The sequence below is a fragment of the Myotis brandtii genome, unplaced genomic scaffold (genome assembly GCF_000412655.1).
Source record: "Myotis brandtii unplaced genomic scaffold, ASM41265v1 scaffold1466, whole genome shotgun sequence".
In the NCBI taxonomy this organism is placed as follows: domain Eukaryota; kingdom Metazoa; phylum Chordata; class Mammalia; order Chiroptera; family Vespertilionidae; genus Myotis; species Myotis brandtii.
The window spans coordinates 42,817-61,630 of NW_005355270.1; the positions used below are offsets into that span (position 1 = coordinate 42,817).

General features: G+C 53.6%; 2 protein-coding genes across 2 annotated transcripts in view; one reads left to right on the forward strand and one right to left on the reverse strand.

Annotated features, from left to right (window-relative positions):
* The window catches only part of DBNDD1 (dysbindin (dystrobrevin binding protein 1) domain containing 1), a 12,295-nt gene extending 4,297 nt beyond the window's left edge, over window positions 1-7,998 (forward strand). Inside the window, exons 2-4 of the mRNA XM_014535614.1 lie at window positions 5,567-5,733; window positions 6,043-6,183; window positions 7,072-7,998. Coding sequence (XP_014391100.1) covers window positions 5,567-5,733; window positions 6,043-6,183; window positions 7,072-7,229 — 466 coding nt within the window. The 3' untranslated portion in view covers window positions 7,230-7,998. The remainder of the gene's footprint in view (window positions 1-5,566; window positions 5,734-6,042; window positions 6,184-7,071) is intronic.
* GAS8 (growth arrest-specific 8) overlaps window positions 1-12,514 on the reverse strand; it is a 29,725-nt gene extending 17,211 nt beyond the window's left edge. The window contains exon 1 of the mRNA XM_014535597.1: window positions 10,486-12,514. The gene's annotated coding sequence lies outside the window, so the exon portion shown is untranslated. The remainder of the gene's footprint in view (window positions 1-10,485) is intronic.
* Between the last annotated feature and the right edge of the window lie 6,300 nt (window positions 12,515-18,814).

Here is an 18,814-nt window from a genome sequence, read left to right on the forward strand (position 1 = left end):
AGGTGCTGGCTGCGGGGCGGGGGGGGGCGGGGACTGGGCGAGCCCCAGGGACCACGCGTCTGGGTGGGCAGGTGTGCACGGAGGGACACTCCTCCAGCCGGTCCGCTATCCTGACGGAATGAGAGAAAAACTGTGGGAACCCCCACCCAAGCCCGTTCAGAAAGGATTTGTGGGTGCCGTTCATCCGACTGGGAGCCAGGATGCAAACGCAGGGCTCCAGCCCGCCTGACCAGGCCGGGGTGCATCCGTTTCCTGGAGGTCCCCTTCCAGGGGCCCCTCCCTGACCACACAGGGACCCGCTGGGGGTCCCCCGCGGCGCAAGCGGCCTCCCTTGGAACCAAACTGCTGGCCCCGGAAGTGTCCTGGAGCCGTGGGTCCGTGCTTGTCTGCAGCCCTTGTTGGGCAGGTTCATGCCAGAGGGTGGCCTGGACCGTTACCCTCCCTGCCAGCACCACACACCAGGGGCTGGCGGTGCCGGGTTCCTTTGTTTTGTCACTTATGGGAGGGATCCAGCCTTTTCTCACAACTGACAGCCTCACCCCCCCCCCCCCCCCCACTTCCCAGTGGCAGCTTGAGAGCAGAGCCGCCAGGCCTGCGGGGCGGGGGCAGAGGAGCCTGGCCACCCTTCAGTCTTGGAGTCTCAGTTACTGAAGCCCGAGATTAAGTCATCGGTGCACAGACGTGTGTTTACGGGGCCTGTTCTGGGCAGGGGGGCTGGGCTGACTGCACGCGGCTGGTGTGTCCACTCCGTGGGGTCTCACCAGGTAGGTCACATGTGGGTGCTGTGACTGTCATCCTCTCAGTTCACTAACTTTTGTAAACTTTACTTTGGAGAGTGCAGAGCACACACAAAGGGAGAGAAAACTGTGGGAAAGCCCTGCCTGCCACCTCCTGCTGCTCACCCAGGCCCCACCAAGCCCCTCCCTTCAGCAGTCATTGGTAGCAAATCCAGACACATTATTTCACCCACAATTGTCTCTGCAATTATCTCGAAAAGATACGGTGTTTATAGAGCATCACTCAAATCTCATCATGGACTTAAAATGAATGAATATCTGAATCATCCAAGAGTGCAGATCCAGAGTTGAAAAGATTAGGGGCTGTGGTGGGTAGTGTACTTCTTGAAGGACCTCAACTGTTGACTATGGAAAACTAGCCCACCCACAGGGAGAGAGAGGCTGAGCCTGGACGGGGTGAGGAGGAGGGGCGCTGAGTCTAGGGACCAGGGCTGGGGAAATAGGGTGCGGGTGCCCCACTTCTGTGACATCTCTCCCTCGCTGTGGCCTTCTTTATGACATTCATTTATTCAGTTCATTACTGCGTTTGCTCGTGGGTGCGCGCAGAGGGCCTCCTCGTTGATGCTGGGGCAAGGCCCTGGACACACAGAAGGGGACTTGAAATTTGGGCCGTTCTCAGCACAATTGTGCTGAAAATAGGTCAGCGGCATAGCACACAGTAACCCTATCCACTCTACTCACATTAGCAGTCAGCCCTGGGGGAGGGGGCAGATTGTGGCACCCCAACTTCAGTCTCCCTACAGGGAGTGTCCTGGGCATCAGAAACACCTGCTGGCCTCAGCCCTGGCTGGCGTGACCCCCGCGTGTGGCTCCATCAGGCTGCCAACCACCCTGCCCACGCCTGCCAGGGCGCTCCCTGCTCTGCTGTGCCCCAGGAAGAGCAGGGGGTCTGACTTGTGGGACATGTGTCCCTTTGTCCTCCAGAGATCAGACTGATCGATCAGAGAGCCTCTTGTTAACTACTAGAGGCCGGTGCATGAATTCGTGCACAGATGGGGTCGCTCAGCCTGGCCTGCGATCGGGGCCATCTCGTCCAGTCCTGGGGGGAGAGACCACGGGAGGTTGGCCAGCTGCAGGAGGATGGCTGTGGGAGGGCCCTGACCACCAGGGGGCAGCTCCTGCATTGAGCATCTGCCCCCTGGTGGTCAGTGCGTGTCATAGCGACTGGTCGACTGGTCATTCAGTCAACTGGTCGTAATGGTCGCTTAGACATATATATATATGGGTTTTGGGGCTCAGTCATTCCACAAACATTTATGGTGCACCTACCGTGCACTAGGGCAAGCCCAGATCCTGGAGCTCACACCCAGTCCCAGCCTTTGAGCCAGGTGCCTGGCACATAGTAAGTAGGTGTACAGCATATGGTTCATGTCCTAAGTCATCCTGGCTTTGCCCTTTAATGCCAGCCAAAAATCACCTTTGTTTCCACTGATGATTTCAAAAATTGAGATATAAGTCACATGTCCTAAAATTCAGCCTTTTACAGTTTCCAATTTAGTATTGTTAGTACTTAAGTTGAACTTAAGATGGTTCAACTTAATTTTTTTACTTTACGATGGCAATCAGTGATAAGCTTCCAGTGGAAACTGTACTTTGAATGTTCAGTTTTAGTCTTTTCCAGACTAGCGATACGCTACTTTCTCTTGTGGTGCTGGGCAGCTGTGGGCTAATGTACATGGTCTTCTGAGCACATTTGAGGTGTCTGGACTAAGCTACGATGTTCAGTACATGAGGAGTCTTAAATGCATTTTTTAATTACAATACTTTCTTTTCTTTTTTAATCCTCACCTGAGGATATTTTTTCCATTGATTTTTAGAGAGAGTGGAAAGTAGGAGAGAATCACCCATGTGAGAGAGACACATCAATTGGTTGCCTCCTACATGCCCCTGACCAGGGCCAGGAGCCTGCAACTGAGGTACATGCCCCTGACCAGAATCAAACCCAGGACCCTTCAGTCCACAGGCTGATGCTCTACCCAATGAGCCACACTGGCTAGGGACACTTAACATATTTTCAACTTACGACAAGTTTATCAGGGTATAACCCCATCATAAGTTAGGGAGCATCTGTATTCACAAAGTTGTACAACCATCACCAGCGTCTAATTTTAGCATTTCAGGAAAGAAACCCTGTACACATCAGCAGTTACTCCACATTCCACACACCCCCCACCCACCAATCTACTCTGTGTCTTCTCTGATTTACTTTTCTACTCTATGGATTTGCCTGTTCTGGACATCTGCATAAATGGTGCCATAATATGTGGCCTTTTTGTGTCTGGCTTCTTGCACTCACCGTGTTTTCAAGGTTCATCCATGTTATAGCCGGTGTCAGAGCGCCGTTCCTTTCTGTGGCTGAGTAGTATCCAGTGATGGATGGACCCCATTCTGTGTATCCGTCATCCACTGATGGACATTTGGGTTTGCTTTCACTTTTGCCTTTTTTGACGCTCAGTGCTGCTGTGAACATTTGTGTTCAAGTGTTTGTGTGCACATGTGCTTTTGGTTCTCTCGGGTTTAAGCGTCGGAGTGGAATGGCTGGACTGTGGGTGACTCCACATTTAACAGCTGGACTGTCTTGCATCATGGCCACCTGCTTTACCTGACAAGGTCAGCCCTGACCTTCCTGGGCTGCTCTGTCCCTGGCATCTGCAGTGGCACACTGACTCTTACTCTCACTTTCCCTCACATTCTTAGCCCAGGACCAGTGTCCTTGATGGCAGAAGCTACATCTTCTTCCCCCACAGCTTTGAGACAGATCAGGGCACCAGGATTTACAGAGACCAGGCACTGCCAAAAGGCGATGAAAATGACTCAAAAGACCAGACACACACCATATGCCGTTGACTCTACAGCACACAGATGCTCTGCTGTTTCTGGGATGTTGGAATTTTGTAAAATGTGCTTCTTACGGTCAGTGCCACAGGCCACGGTGCTTGTGGAGTCTGTCCCAGGGGCTGTCCGAGGCTCCTGCCTCCCTCTGTCTGCAAAGAGGCACGTGGACGCTCCCAGTCCCCCTTCCCCACTAGATGGGCCAGGAGTGTGCTCTTTGGCTGAGGTCCTGCTGGGTCCCCCCAGCCCCCATCTTAGCCCCTGTGGTCTTCATCCTTCCCACCTGGACTGCGTCCCTTAAAGGTGCAACTAGCCGGTGCCCCTCTCAGCACAGACCCTCCAGCACTGCACCGCTCGCTCCCTCGGAGTAGCAGTCAGCATCTACGGGTGTACCCCACCCCTGTCCCCTGGGCCTCGCCCTGTCCCCAGATGTGACGCAGCTCCCGCCCACCTTCAGACCCCTGCCCCCAACAGGAGAACTGCCCGTCCTCGAGGGTGGGACCATCCACTTGGTTCGTGCTATGGCCCTGGCACAGAGTACGCACTCAGGAAACCTTTGTTGGGTTGAAGAATGAATGAATGGATGCTTTCTTGCTAGAGAAGGGCCCCACCCAGCAACCAAGGGACAGGGCAGCTGTGAGCAGACCCCTGCCTCTATCCTTCCATCGTTCAAGTCCGCTTCCGCCTGGGGAGGGCCCAGGAAACATATTCCAGCTTCCCTGCGGGCACAGGCAGGGGTCTCCTCCCTCCTCTGCCCCTGCTCCCAGCCCTGCACCATGACCTGGGAATGGAGGCCGAGAGCTCAGACTCCATGGTCCCCCGTGTGGTGCCTGCAGGGAGCTGAGCCACTCTCTAAAGCACAACGCTCAGCGCTCCGCCCTCATGGCTGGTTGTGACGTCCAGAGAGCAGAGCACTGGGCAGTGCCTGGCACAGAGCAAGTCTGAAAACCGAGAGGCATTGTCACTAGTTATCATCCCAGAGGCTTCAGCCCAGACACCCCCCACAGGTCAGGTGTGGAAGTGTCTCAGTGTGACAGGCCCCAGGACACTTACACCCGGTGCCACCCTCCCCATGAGGACACAAAGCAAAGTGTCCTGCAGACCAAGGCCCCCAAGGGCTTCCTTGGCCCAGCACCCCCAGCACAGAGCAGGGTCCGAATCTCATCTCTCGTGGCCTCTGGGCGGGAAGGTGTCCTTGCCAGGCTGTGGGGGCCAGGACAGGGGTGGGTGTAACTCTACCCTCTCAGGATGCTCAGAAGCCACACTCCTGATGCACCAGAGGTAGAAACCGGATCTCGAGCCTGTCCAGCCTGGCCTGCCCACGTGAGGGCAGTAGGGTGCAGAGCTGGGCAGGCCGCCCGCGGGCAGCAGGTACACCTTCCCTCAGCCCCATCCAGGGCAGGTGGTGCCCGTCCCGAGGCCAGGTGCACCGCCCAGCTCTGCAGCTGTAAGCCGGGACCCTCCAGACCCACATGTCCCACATGGTGGCGTCCAGGCTGCTGACCACAGTGGGGAGGACAGGCCCACCCTCACAGGCAGCTGTTGGCACCGAGAGCCCCAGCGGGGCCCCTCGTCGCGACGGCAGCAGCTGCTCCTGAGGCTTCATCCACTCTGACTCTGGCATCCACCCGAGGCATCGCAGAGCCTTGCTGGGGGCCCCCGGGTCGGTCCCTGGAGTCTACTTGCTCAGCTGTGGGGTCCCAGGGGACGTGTGGGAGCCTGTGTTCCTGTGGTCCCACCTCCACCAAGCACCGCCCTCAAGGGGCCTCCTGCCCTCACCTCACAACAAACTTAAATATGGAAAACGAGGAGCCTCCTCAGAGAAGCCCCCTCCTCATGTGGGGTCCTGGCCCAAGGCTACCCTGAGCACCCTGCTCACTGCCCAGCACCCATGAGGCAACTTCTCAAGTCCTCCTGCCTGTGTCCTGCGGGTAAAGCATTCTGTCTTTTGCAGAAATAGTTAAGGAGATCGAGGTGCCACTGGCTGCCCTGGATGCCCCGGCCCTTGGGACAGGGGACAGCGGCCACTTGCCTGTGGCCGAGCAGGAGGAGGTGGGAATTCCAATACCGGCACCAGGGCTCCTGCAGGTCACAGAACGGAGGCGTAAGTACAGGGGAGCTGCCTGGCATGTTCCATGGGGACCTGTGACCCACGGGGAGTGGGGACCAGGGACCACACCCTGTCCAAACACTCCCCAGTGTGGCAAGCACTGAGCTTTTCAAGCTTTTGGCTCGCTGGGCCTCAGCTGTACCATCTATAAGTGGGGCTCCCCAGAAGGCGTTTGGTCCTGAGTGTGGGGAGCAGAGTTGGGGGCCATGCTGGGCTTTACCCAGAGCTCTGGGTCTCCCCTGGGCCTCGTGGGGGCAGGGGGCCCCACGGACAACTGCGCAGTGACACGCCCCCTGCCCCCAGAGCCACTCAGCAGTGTGTCCTCCCTCGAGGTGCACTTTGACCTCCTGGACCTCACCGAGCTGACCGACATGTCCGACCAGGAACTGGCCGAGGTCTTTGCTGACTCCGATGATGAGAACCTGACGGGTGAATCACCAGCAGGTGAGGCTGGCACTGGCATTGGCACACGATGGGCATTGGGGGAGGTCCTGGGGCCCGAGACCACTAAACACTGCTCCCTGAAATCCGTTTTTAAAAATAAGTTTATCTCAATTGTGTTTAAGTATTTGCCACCACAGCACCATTTTATTCCACATTTCTGCCTTCTACATATCTATGTGCCTCCTGTTCCTGCTACCCCTCCTCAGTTCTGCTTTTCAAACACCACCAAAGGCCACAGTCACAGACCCACTGCAGGAAGCATTTACTAAATGGCTCACTAGTTAAGCCCCGTTGGTTGGAGCTCAGTTGCCTGGAGCACCGTCCAGCACACCGAAGGGTCACCGTTTCCTTCCTGATCAGGGCACATACCTAGGTTGCGAGTTCGATCCCCAGCCTGGTTGGGGCGGGTGGGAGAGACAGCTGATCAATGTTTCTCTCTCTCCCTTTCCCTCTAAAATGAATGAGCCTGTCCTCAGGCGAGGATTAAAAAAACAATGTAAAAAAGTCACAAGTTCAGCTGAACACAGAGGAGGTGCCATTCACCAACCTGGCCCCACCTCAGCGCAGCCTGGCGTGGTGTCCACTTTGGTTCCCAAGGAAGCGTTGTCCTGGGCCCAAGACCCCAAAAGCCTCAGAAATGGCAAGGCAGCCAGTGGGGTGAGTGGGACCAGGGACATTCCTCTCTCCCTGCTCAAACCACATGCAGGCGGGGCCCAGGGTGGGGGGTTCAGACCCACACGTCCTCGTTGCTGGCACTCACATTTTCTAAGTGCCTGGGGACCCCTTGTGTGGCCGACACTGTGTTGGGAAGCACACAGGGCCAGCCTGGTATCTACAGGAGAGACGCAGGACCCCAGGCCATGCTGACCCTTCCCGTGTTCCCACCAGGCCTGCACCCACTGCCCCGGGCCGGCTGTCTGCGGTCCCCATCCTGGACTCGGACCAGGGCAGAGCAGAACCGTGAGAAGCAGCACCTCGGCGACCCTGAGCGGCAGCCAGCGATTGTGGACACGTTTCTCACTGTGGAGAGGCCCAAGGAGAACTAGGCCAGGCAGCCCCGGGACCCAGGCAGAGGAAATGTGATGTGTGGCTCCGTGGACACTCTGCCCACCCCACATGGCTCCAGGTCAGGGTCTCAAGGCACCCAGCACAAGCACAGCCCAGTGGCCTGATGTCCAATTCCTTCCTGGTCCCTGGATCAGGGCTGACAATGCCCGGGGATGAGACAGGAGTGGACTGGGCCTTCTGGAACCTTCTGTCCACAGGACTGGTGCTCTCATCTGTCACAAGGTTCCCGAGTGGATGCTGGGTGACGGGGGGATCTGAGTAGATGACTGCCGCTCTGCAAAGCCCCTGGGGTCTAGCCAAATACGTGGGTGGAAGAGTCAATCCTGAACATTTCCACCTTTATTTCAATCCTGTCCCTTTCCAGCCACCCAGGGAGCAGTGCCAGCAATGGGGTCCCTCCCAGGCCCTAAGACCCTGCTCGTCCTGGTCCCTGCAAGACAGCGGGCCCACCCTCCTTAGCTCAGAACACCAAATACGGCATGACTGCCTCAGACTGCTTGGGGGTGGGCCACCTTCTTCCAGTCCCTTGCCCATGCGGTCCCCATACCCTATCGATGCACATCCTGGCCCAAGGGGGTTGGAGGTGTGGGAGAACGTGGGCACAGCCCTTGGCCCCCAAATCAGGCCACCAGGCTCAGCTGCTCCCAACACTGCTTTTTATGTGCTAAAGGACAGGACAGGCTTCTGGTCTGATTGCAAGTCCAAGATTGGTTTTAAAATAAATGTGTGAGCTTGCTTTTTGTTCCCACAGAAAAAACAAACAAACAAACAAAAAAAAAACTGAGCGGCAGCCAGCGATTGTGGACACGTTTCTCACTGTGGAGAGGCCCAAGGAGAACTAGGCCAGGCAGCCCCGGGACCCAGGCAGAGGAAATGTGATGTGTGGCTCCGTGGACACTCTGCCCACCCCACATGGCTCCAGGTCAGGGTCTCAAGGCACCCAGCACAAGCACAGCCCAGTGGCCTGATGTCCAATTCCTTCCTGGTCCCTGGGTCAGGGCTGACAATGCCCGGGGATGAGACAGGAGTGGACTGGGCCTTCTGGAACCTTCTGTCCACAGGACTGGTGCTCTCATCTGTCACAAGGTTCCCGAGTGGATGCTGGGTGACGGGGGGATCTGAGTAGATGACTGCCGCTCTGCAAAGCCCCTGGGGTCTAGCCAAATACGTGGGTGGAAGAGTCAATCCTGAACATTTCCACCTTTATTTCAATCCTGTCCCTTTCCAGCCACCCAGGGAGCAGTGCCAGCAATGGGGTCCCTCCCAGGCCCTAAGACCCTGCTCGTCCTGGTCCCTGCAAGACAGCGGGCCCACCCTCCTTAGCTCAGAACACCAAATACGGCACGACTGCCTCAGACTGCTTGGGGGTGGGCCACCTTCTTCCAGTCCCTTGCCCATGCAGTCCCCAAACCCTATCGATGCACATCCTGGCCCAAGGGGGTTGGAGGTGTGGGAGAACGTGGGCACAGCCCCTGGCCCCCAAATCAGGCTACCAGGCTCAGCTGCTCCCAACACTGCTTTTTATGTGCTAAAGGATAGGACAGGCTTCTGGTCTGATTGCAAGTCCAAGATTGGTTTTAAAATAAATGTGTGAGCTTGCTTTTTGTTCCCACGGAAACCTGCCCTGATCTGTTCCCCACTGACACCCCACTGAAATGTGCTCCTCCATAGGAGCCCTGGGCAATGGGCCCACTGTGCTTGGCTAGAGGAAGGTCCCCCAGGCAAATTGGCCTGAGAAATGCAGGTGGTTGCCTTCCACGTAGGGGCAGGAGACTCCCTCTCTTGCCACATGATCAGCAACAACACAGGACATTGACTGACCAGGCACAGTCAAGAATGCCCCTTAAAACCCAATCCTGTAAGGGTGGCCTGTCTGCACCACCACCCCGGGTCTCCCCCCACACACATCCATCCTTCCTGCTGCTGCGGAGCTAATTACAGAAGTGGCATTAAAACATCACCCGTCCTAAGCCCTAAGGCCCAACCACCGTGTCTCTTCCTTTGTAGCCATCCCCACAGTGCGGTGCGGGGAGGGTGCGAGCCAGGGGGTGCGCCGTTTTCTCCAGCCTAAGCCCCTGGGGCCTGCTGTGCTGCACTCAGGGCGGCTTATTTGGATCACCCGTCAGTGACAAGTGCCCTGGACCTTTAGTCATTACAGTGAAGATCCTGTCCCCACAGAGGCCTGGCCCTCCTGTGTGAGCCTCCCCCAGCCAAGAGCAGGTTTCCAAGAGCTCCAGGCTCAGAGCAGCAGGTCCTCACAGGGAGGCAGCCAGCAGGGATGGCCCCACTTGTGAGCAGAGGCCACCATGAGGCTGAAACCCCAGCCATTTTATTCACCTGTGAATCAAGGGCCCAGAGAACAGGCGCCAAGTGCATGGCAGGTGGTTCCTCAAACCCTGAGCCCCCTATGGAAGATTCTTGGCCAGGTGTCCTGTGCACAGGCCCAGGAGCTGACAACAGAGCTCGTGGGGAGGGGGGCGGGCGCGATGGCCCAGAGAGGAGAGGGAGGGTGCAGCAGTAGGGGTGCCAGGTGCTGGGCCCGCAACCCCGGGAAGAAGTGCTACGCTCCAGGCTCTGGACACCTCAACTGCCAATCTATAATAATAAAAGCGTAATATGCTAATTAAGCCGGACTTCCTTCCAGACGAAGCCGGGGCTGGGAGGGAAGCCCAGGTGCCAGCATCTGGGGGAAGGAAGGCCTACTCTTGCATGACTTTCTCTACGTGCTTCTCTAAACATGTCACACGTTAGTAAAAAGTTCAACAAGGACAGAACAGCGACACCAGCCTGCTGACCTGACCATGGACAGCTGCTCGCCATGTGGACACCTGATGTCCATCCCTGGGAAGGCACTCTGGACACCTTCAACCAACTGACTAGTTTCCCAAGCTGAGCTGAGGATGGAAAGCCAGGCGGTGACGCTGCACGCACACGTACACACGTACACACACTCGCACACGCAGCACACAGCACAGCGCTCACAGAGCATGTCCCAGCAGGAAGCGTCCAGGAAACCCTGTTCCTCTCAACCACATGCAGCACCCACGTCTGCCTCTACGCCAGTGCCCTGAGGGTCCCATGTCTTGGAGATTCTAAACGTAGCTCTAGAAAAATCATGGAGGTTGTTGGCGAACCCAAAGTCCCAAATTTTGGTTTGGAAAACAGTCCATGGCTCCTGTGTGCTGAAGTGAACTGCGCCCCAGGGTGGGTGCCCCCCAAGGGACATCTGCTCACCTCCGATGACCCTCTCAATGGCCTGCTCAAAGTGCTTCTGTTGCACAAAAGGATTCAGGTGGTGAGCGGCGATCAGGGCTGCTTCATTGCAAACATTGGAATATCAGCACCTGACCCGGGAAAGGAGAGACGGCTGCCATTGGTGCCCAGCGGGCTGCATCCCAGGAAAGCCTCCAGCCGAGAGACCAGAGGGAAAGCAGGTGAGCACATGAAGGACACAGGAACTACCTTGCCATGACCACTGTTTTTAACCAGCTTTCTGGTTAAACATCTTATGAAGGTGCAAGTTATTTAACATAAAATCCACATCCCATTACACGAATAATACACCTGGCTCATCCATCACGCGCTGGTGGACACGGGCAGTTCTGAGGAATGCTGCTGTGAACATCTGTATGGACACGAGGAACTGCTGGTCATACGGTGACTAGTCTACTCTCTGGAGAACCACCACACTGCTCCCTCACCTGCACTACTGCACATCCCACCAGCGTGTCTCCAACCCTTGCCAGCTCCCCCCTTGGTCCATCCTTTACAGCCAGCAGGTGGGTGTGAGGTGCTACCTCCCTGTGCTCTCAAGTTGCACTTTCCTAAAGACGAAAAGCACTCAGCGCCTTCCCATGTGCTTTTTGGCCATTTGTGTATCTATGAAAAAGTGTCTGCTCCGATCCTCTGCCCATTTTAGACTGAGTTCTTTATTGTGCTGACTTGTGACAGTTCTTTACAGATTCTGGATCTCATACCTTTATCAGACGCATGATTTCCAAGCGTTTTCTTCCAGTCTGTCAGCTGGCCTTTCGCTCACTAGACAATGTCTGCTGATACACAAAATTTTAATTTTGAAGGAGTCTAATTTACTTTTTCATTTGTTGCTTATGCTTTCAGCATCATACTAACTAGGAAACCATTACCAAAAGAGGTCATAAAGCTTCCCCCTTGTTTCCTTCTAAGAGCTCCATGTGAGTTAACACACAGAGGGTGGTAGGGTCCAATTTCATTCCTGGTGTGTGAACATCCGACTGTCCCAGCCCCATTTGTTGAAGAGCCTGTTCTTTCCCCACTGAATGGTCTTCACACGCTGGACAAACTCACTGACCAGCGAGCTGTAGGCTTCTCTCTGCTGATCTATGTCTGTGGTTGTGCCGTAGCCATGTTTGCTAGAGCCGGCAGTAAGCTGGGAAGTAGAGCAGTGTGAGTCTCCGCTCTGTTCTTTGACAAGATGGTTTTGGGGTACCCAGGGGCCCTGCAGTTCCACGTGAATTTGAAGATCAGCTTCTCCATTTCTGCCTCAAAGGTTGTCCATGAGGAAAAGACAGTCTGGGTGGTCTACTCCAGTCTTTACCTTTGGTGTGTGAGTGACTTGTGAGACCCCAAGGGGAGAAAGAGAAAGACAGAAAGCACATTCTGGGCAGGACACAGACCAGGACCCTCCCCAGCCAGCTTGGTCAGGTGAGAAGTCATCTCTCCTTGCCCTTAGCTGACAAAGGCTCACCCTGTGGAGACAGCGACTACAGAGGCTGGAGGACACGGATCCATGGCAACGTGCTCTGCGGTGGCGGGGAGCACAGCAGAGGCTACTGGCTCGCCTAGGTAACCACAGGCTTGCAAAGGGCTGCTGAGTAGGTGGGAAGTCCCCAGGAAAAGCCCTGAACCACTGGGATTTAAACCACTCTGGCAGGCAAACAAGTTTTCTAGACCAGGTTCTTGGGTTTTAATTACAAAGAAGAAAGACAAGCTAAGGGAGCTGCCAGGTTGGGAGCTTAAGCCCATGACTATGAAATGCAGCCTGGCTGTTCACTTCAGTGGGTCTGTCCTTAGATATAAATTTGGTTAATATAGTAAAAAATTACCAAGTCTAAACAGAATTAAAATAGAAATTCACCTGGGTACAGATTGCTTTGGGGCCAATCACCTCCGAGGCCTCTGCTACATCTCGACAGATTCAAAGTTTTAAGACAAAGATTGACACTTGCCAGATCGATGGTATAACCAGAAACCAATTACACAACCTCCCAAGGAGAGCGGCACGGCCTGGCCAACACTCACCTGTGAAGCCGGAGTGCATGCCGCGGGCTTCTTCTGCAGGGTGTCTGAACTGAGACTCTCGTCCAACTTCAGTGGACGCAGGTGCACCTTGAAGATGCAGCACCTGCTTTGATGTCAGGGGGGCCTAACAAAAAAGGAGACACCACAGCAGAGTCACCTGTAGCACCTCGCAAAACCCCAAGGACAGCCTGGGGTTCCAGCACCTTCCTGGCCACAGGAGTCAAGAACAATAGCAGAAATAATCCAAAGGTTGTGCATGTTCGGCTCGAACACATTAACCAAGCTGCCGCTGGCCAACACCAAATCCATGCCGTGCCGTGCCCCAACAATGCAAACAAGGCCAGCCCAGGAGCGGGGTCCAGCGGCACTGACACTCACAGAAGGAGAGCAGAAGGCAGACTCTGCTTGCAGACTCTATCATTTCCAGAACACTGCATACTCAGGAGACGAGGAACATAACTCGGCCACACCACTCCCGCCTGTATGGACTTACTCCAAAATCTCAATCAAAATTTCCACCACATACACAGCTAATGATTAACCAAACTTTTAACCAAGAGCATAAAGACCAGCCATGCCCGGTTTTGCTCAGTGGATAGAGCATCAGGCCATGGGCTGAAGGGTCCCAGGTTTGATTCCGGCCAAGGGCACATGCCCAGGTTGCGGGCTCAATCCCCGCTGGGGACATGCAGGAGGCAGCCAATCAGTGATTCTCTCTCATCATTGATGTTTCTAACTATGTAGCTCTCTCCCTTCCTCTCTGAAATCAATAAAAATATATTTTTAAAAATTGGGCAGGTGAGAAAACTATAAATGGGTAAGAAAAATTCATGAAAACATAGATTCTGCACTCAGATGGCTTCAAAGTCCTCGCTTCAATTCAGAGAAACAACACTGTCACCAACACATGGTTCATGCAGGACATTCAACAGAGGATCATGGCCACTGGGACCAAATTCACAGGAAGAGAGACAACACAGAACGTACAATTAAGTTAAAAATAAACACACCACACAGGGGTATGTTCCACTGCCTTACAGTGTAAAAATAACTCCCTGTGGTCTCAGGTCAATCAGGTGAGAAGATTGTCACTGTTCTACTCTGCAAATGCTATTTACACTCTCTAATGTGATTAGTAAAATACATCAGCATCACAGAAAGCTGTTGTCAACTACCTGTCAACCCTGGACCATAGGGACCTCTGCCTTTGACTTGGACCTGGAGCAGTATTGCGTTTTCTGAAATCGATACCTTTGGAATTTTGGCTCCTAAGTCCTGGTACTGTTTAGGATTCTTGAGGAAATTCACAAACTCCATAAGCTCCAACTTGGCTTCTTCGTAACCAGCTACATCTGCAGACCGCACGTCGATGTTGTTCTTTAGGATCCTGGCCGTGGTCTCGCCAGCACTGAAGAGGTCCCTTCCTCATCCACCACGCTCAGTCCCCATCGGGCCCTCCTCGCAGCATAGAGGATGCCAACCAGGAGAAGGGTGGGCACCAGGCTTTGCAAGAAAGAGCTAGAAAACCCAAGAAAACCACTTGTCAGGAGAAAGGCCATAAATATTACCCCAGGCCACGGAGAGTCAATAGTTCTGGGACTGCTTTTTTAATATAATTTATTTGTATTGATTTCAGAGCGGAAGGGAGAGGGAAAGATAGAAATATCCATGATGAGAGAGAATCACTGATCGGCTGCCTCCAACATGCCCCTCACTGGGGATCAAGCCCACAATCCAGATATGTGCCGACTGGGAATCGAACCATGACCTCCATAGGCCCACACTCAACCACTGAGTGGCTGAAACTGTTCTGATACACAAAAGGGAGGGGTTTCTTTAAAAATGTGTGGAAGCCCTGGCCGGGTTTACTCAGTGGTTAGAGCGTCACTCAGCGGACCAAGAGTCTCGGGTTCAATTCCCGGCCAAGGGCAGGTACATCGGTTGCAGGTTTGATCTCTGGACTCTGGTAGGGGCACGTGCGAGGGGCAGCTGTTGGATGTTTCTCTCTCACATCAATGTTTCTCTCTATCTCTTCTCTTCTTCCCTCCCTCTTTTACACTCGTTCTAAAAATCAATGAAGAAAATGTCCCTGGGTGAAGATTAACAACAACAAAAAAGTGTCAAAGTCTGTCCCTGGCATCAAACCTTCCCCCAATTCTGAAGGCTCTTCATCCCACCCATGTGGGCCTGCCTGACTTCGCCTATGGTTGGCCCGTATGGCGGAGAGGGTAGCACCCCCAGCAGAACCAGTATGGCTTCCTCACAGACGAGTCCTGCCCAGCCTAGTGTATCACTTTTTTAACCTACCTGATCAATTCTTTCCTCAATAAAAACAGAGCTAACAAACTATTTTCTTACTACAGACATTAAAATTATTAGCAGATGCCCGAACCGGTTTGGCTCAGTGGATAGAGTGTCGGCCTGCGGACTGAAGGGTCCCAGGTTCGATTCCGGTCAAGGGCATGTACCTTGGTTGCGGGCACATCCCCAGTGGGAAGCGTGCAGGAGGCAGCTGATCAATGTTTCTCTCTCATCGATGCTTCTAGCTCTCTATCCCGTAAAAAAAAATCAATAAAACATATTTTAAAAAAATTATTAGCAGATGCCTGACGCGCTTGAAGAAAGCACAGTCCACACCACTCTGCCCGGAACCAGGCGCCCGTCACTCTCACGGGTGTAGACCACTGCCGCCTGGCTGGGAGGCTGGATCCAGCCCCCCATGAGCAGTCTCCAGGTTCCGCTCAAAGGTGTCAACGCTGGTGTCAACGCTGCCGATGTTAAACCACACAAACCTCTGTGGAATCGAGATGCGAGCAGTGTGAGGTGCCCTCCCCACAGCCACCGCCTCACTCGCCAACTCCACTTCCTGCAAAGCAGAGCCTAGTTCTGCAGGTGAGTCTGCTCACGACAGGAGGGTCCTCTGTCCTGACCCATAAACCACGGCCTTAGGTTTTACACGGAAGTAGAACATTCTGTCCTTGTCCCTTGTTTTTGCCTTTTTATTCTTCTCTCCTCACAAGCCTCGCCTGGTGGTCCTCACATATGACTTGGCAAACTCAATCCTGTCTGCTTGGAAGGCTGCTAGTGATGCATGTCAGAGAGATAAACAGTCACATGAACGTGGGTTACTGTTGGTGGTAAATCAAAAGAGGCATTTCTCTGAAAAATACAAAACTACGCTTTACATTAAAGCAACTGGAATCAGTCTTGAACCCAGCCCTCACCTCGGGTGATGTACCAGGGGCAAGAATAACACGCACAAACTGTTCACGACTCCCAGCCAGTCCACCGAGCAGAGAAGAGAAACCCAGTCAGAACAGCTGAGGTGCTGACAGGATGCTCAGCAGCTACCAAGGGCCTCGGACATGTTCTCCCCACACAGACTGAACTGTACCCAAAACAGCTAACACTCTCCAAATACATGTAAGGGTTGTTTTCCTACTGACATGGACAGTTTTAACCTGGGGTATGTATGTACCTATTTCCATTTTAATAAACAGGATCTAATTCAAGAAGAGGAATTAGAATTTGAGACATCAGAGCACTAACATTCCACCCCGGCTCTAAAACACGAAAGGACCAGGAACGAAAGCCTTCTACTGACGACACAGGGAAGTCTTATATCCAGAGCCCATTCAGTAACACTCTTACCTCCCAGCGACGTGGCTGCAGAGACCACAGGGGAATGATGCCAATGAGAATAAAGACGCAGCCCCAGCGGCCCACAGGCTGCTGTGCCTCTGTACCCAGCCATCCGGGAGAAAAGCCCTCTGGAAAGCAATCCAAGGACACAGCGAAGGGATGCAAACTGAGACGGTGAGCTCATACACTCCACACAGGCCAGGAGGGCCCCGTAACAAGCCACCCTTGGTCAGCACAAGATGGGGATCGCCTTCTGGATACCGTGATTTCCCAATGACTTTTCTGCAGGAAGCATGTCTTATGTTTACACTCATAGCAAACAACGGTGTCTGGAAGATCGCTACTGAGGTTTTGGGATGCCCCAGCCTTTTATTCCCAAATAGGCTCTCTAAAGAATGGCTGTTCCAGGCCAAGACCTGGAAATGCATTTGGAGCTCAAGGGTGTCTATGTACAAGTCTACTTCTTTCTGGGATACCCTAGGCAGTATCAGGTGACCTCCTCGGAACCATTCAGGAGGGGCTGGGAGAGGACTCAGCCCTCATTCACATGCTAAGTGTTTCCAGCTCACAGATCCTCTAAGTGAGCAAGACCATGTACTTAGTCTCACTGAGCAAGAGGCTGCCCCCACCAAGCACTGCAGGACTGACAGGGCTGCCTGTGTGAAGGGCAGATGTGCGCCAAGCTAACTGCGGTTTGTCACCGTCTCAGTTCTGCTTTCCAAGTACGAGGCTCAGCCTGTGGGTCCTCGGACGTGCAGAAAAAAAGGTTTGTTCCCACACCTCCCAACAGAGGCAGCTTCCTTCTGAAAGAGTTTCCTTTCACCGTCTTTACTGAGTATGGAATCTGTGAAGATGTGGAGGTGCTGTGTGAGCCAGAATGGTAAGAGCTTAGTGTGGCTCAATATGGAAGCTGCAAAAGTGGGGAGGCATGGGCATCAGGGTCATCACACACCTGTTCCCTGGTTCCCCCCCCCCCCCCCCACACACACACTGTGGGGAAGACACTGGGGAAGCCGCACTGGGTTCCTGGGAACCTTGCGCTGCCAATAATAGGTAGTTAGTTACCTCTGGGTGGTTTTGAACAGCCACTGGGAAAATGACAGCAGTTGTGCGGGCAGTACCAGCAGCTGAAAGCAGCTGCCTTGGAGGCACTGAAAGGAAGATGGGAAAGAGGATTCGCTTCTGAACTGGACTGCATTTGCTCACAGTGGCAGTTACAGGTGTGCAGGGACAGGGATCAAGCCCGAGGGGTAAGCTTGCTGCCTTTATTTGTCTGTTTAAATATCCCTTTAAAAAATTATTCCAACAGGAACTTTACTGCAGGAAGACATAAAATACTTTTATTGCTACACCTGTCAAAGAAAACTAACCGTTTCTTGACCAAGGCATTTTTGGTAACTGAAACTATTGCAGCCTCAAAAACAAACACAATTCTAAGACTAAAATTATGTGAAACTTAAAAACCAAAGGATACTACATAATTTATATATGATCAACCAAAGATTAGTGTTTTTGTCAGGCCAAGGAGAGCAAACGTTCTTGTGTACCGTTTCTTCAGTCCTCAAAGAGGAAAACTCCAGTTTTTACCATAAGCTGCTAATACTTACATCAGTTAAAGACAGAACTAGATACAATTAAAAATTTTTTAATTGATTTGAGCGAAAGAGAGAGAGAGACATCAATTTATTGTTCCACTTCTTTACACATTTAGTGGCTGCTTCTTGTATGTGCCTTGACTGGGGTTCATACCCGAAACCTTGGTGTGTCAGGACAACGCTCTACCCAACTGAGTAACCCAGCCAGGAAAGAACTAGAGATAATTTAGGTATTTCACTACAGTAGGTCAAAAGCCAATATAGTAAAAACAATCACAATAAGAGCCACCATAACCAAAAAAAAAAAAATCAGAAATCAAGGTATCTTTCTTGTATCAAAACCCAAAAACTGCACATAGGTGTATTAGAGGAAAAAAAAATCAATGTGATTACCGCTCTCTGGGGTGTATCAATAAAAAAGAAAACAACCTAATCGTGGAGTAACATTTCAGATTCTAAGCCAGGGGAAGGGGTGCAACACAGAAGTAGTTAAAAGTGGAGGAGCTGGAGCAGGAGGACATGAACTGCAAGGCGAGAGCAGCCGCTGGCTGGCTCTTGGATAGGAGGTTGCAAGGCGCCCACCTGCAGGCCAGGTGTGGGTTCAGCGAGAGTCTGTGAGGCTCAGCACCGAGGCCCCAGGGCTCCACGAGGGGCGGCTGAATTAGAAACTCGTAACGATTCACAAAACTCTTTCGCGTCCATTATCTCCCCCGGCGCAGAGAGCAACTCTGCGAGGCGGATCAGGCGGAAGAACATCCGTGGAGCCCGGGCAGAAACGCGCTCGCGTCGGAGCGAGGTGCCGGGAGGAGCGGGACTCGAACGCAAGACGCTCAACCTGGGCTCTTTGCAGCCAGAAAAGGAGGCGGGGCACCTACTGAGGTTGCCCAGGGAGCCCGCGGTGGGAACCGCTGAGAAGCGTGGAGGGCCCCCGGGGCTCGGAGGGCGACGGGTTAGGACCAGGGGCAGCCGAGGCGGCAGCGGGACGGAGCTGAAGCTGCTCTTGCTGCGTTTCTGACGCCCTCATCCTGGCCCCCCAACACCATCCA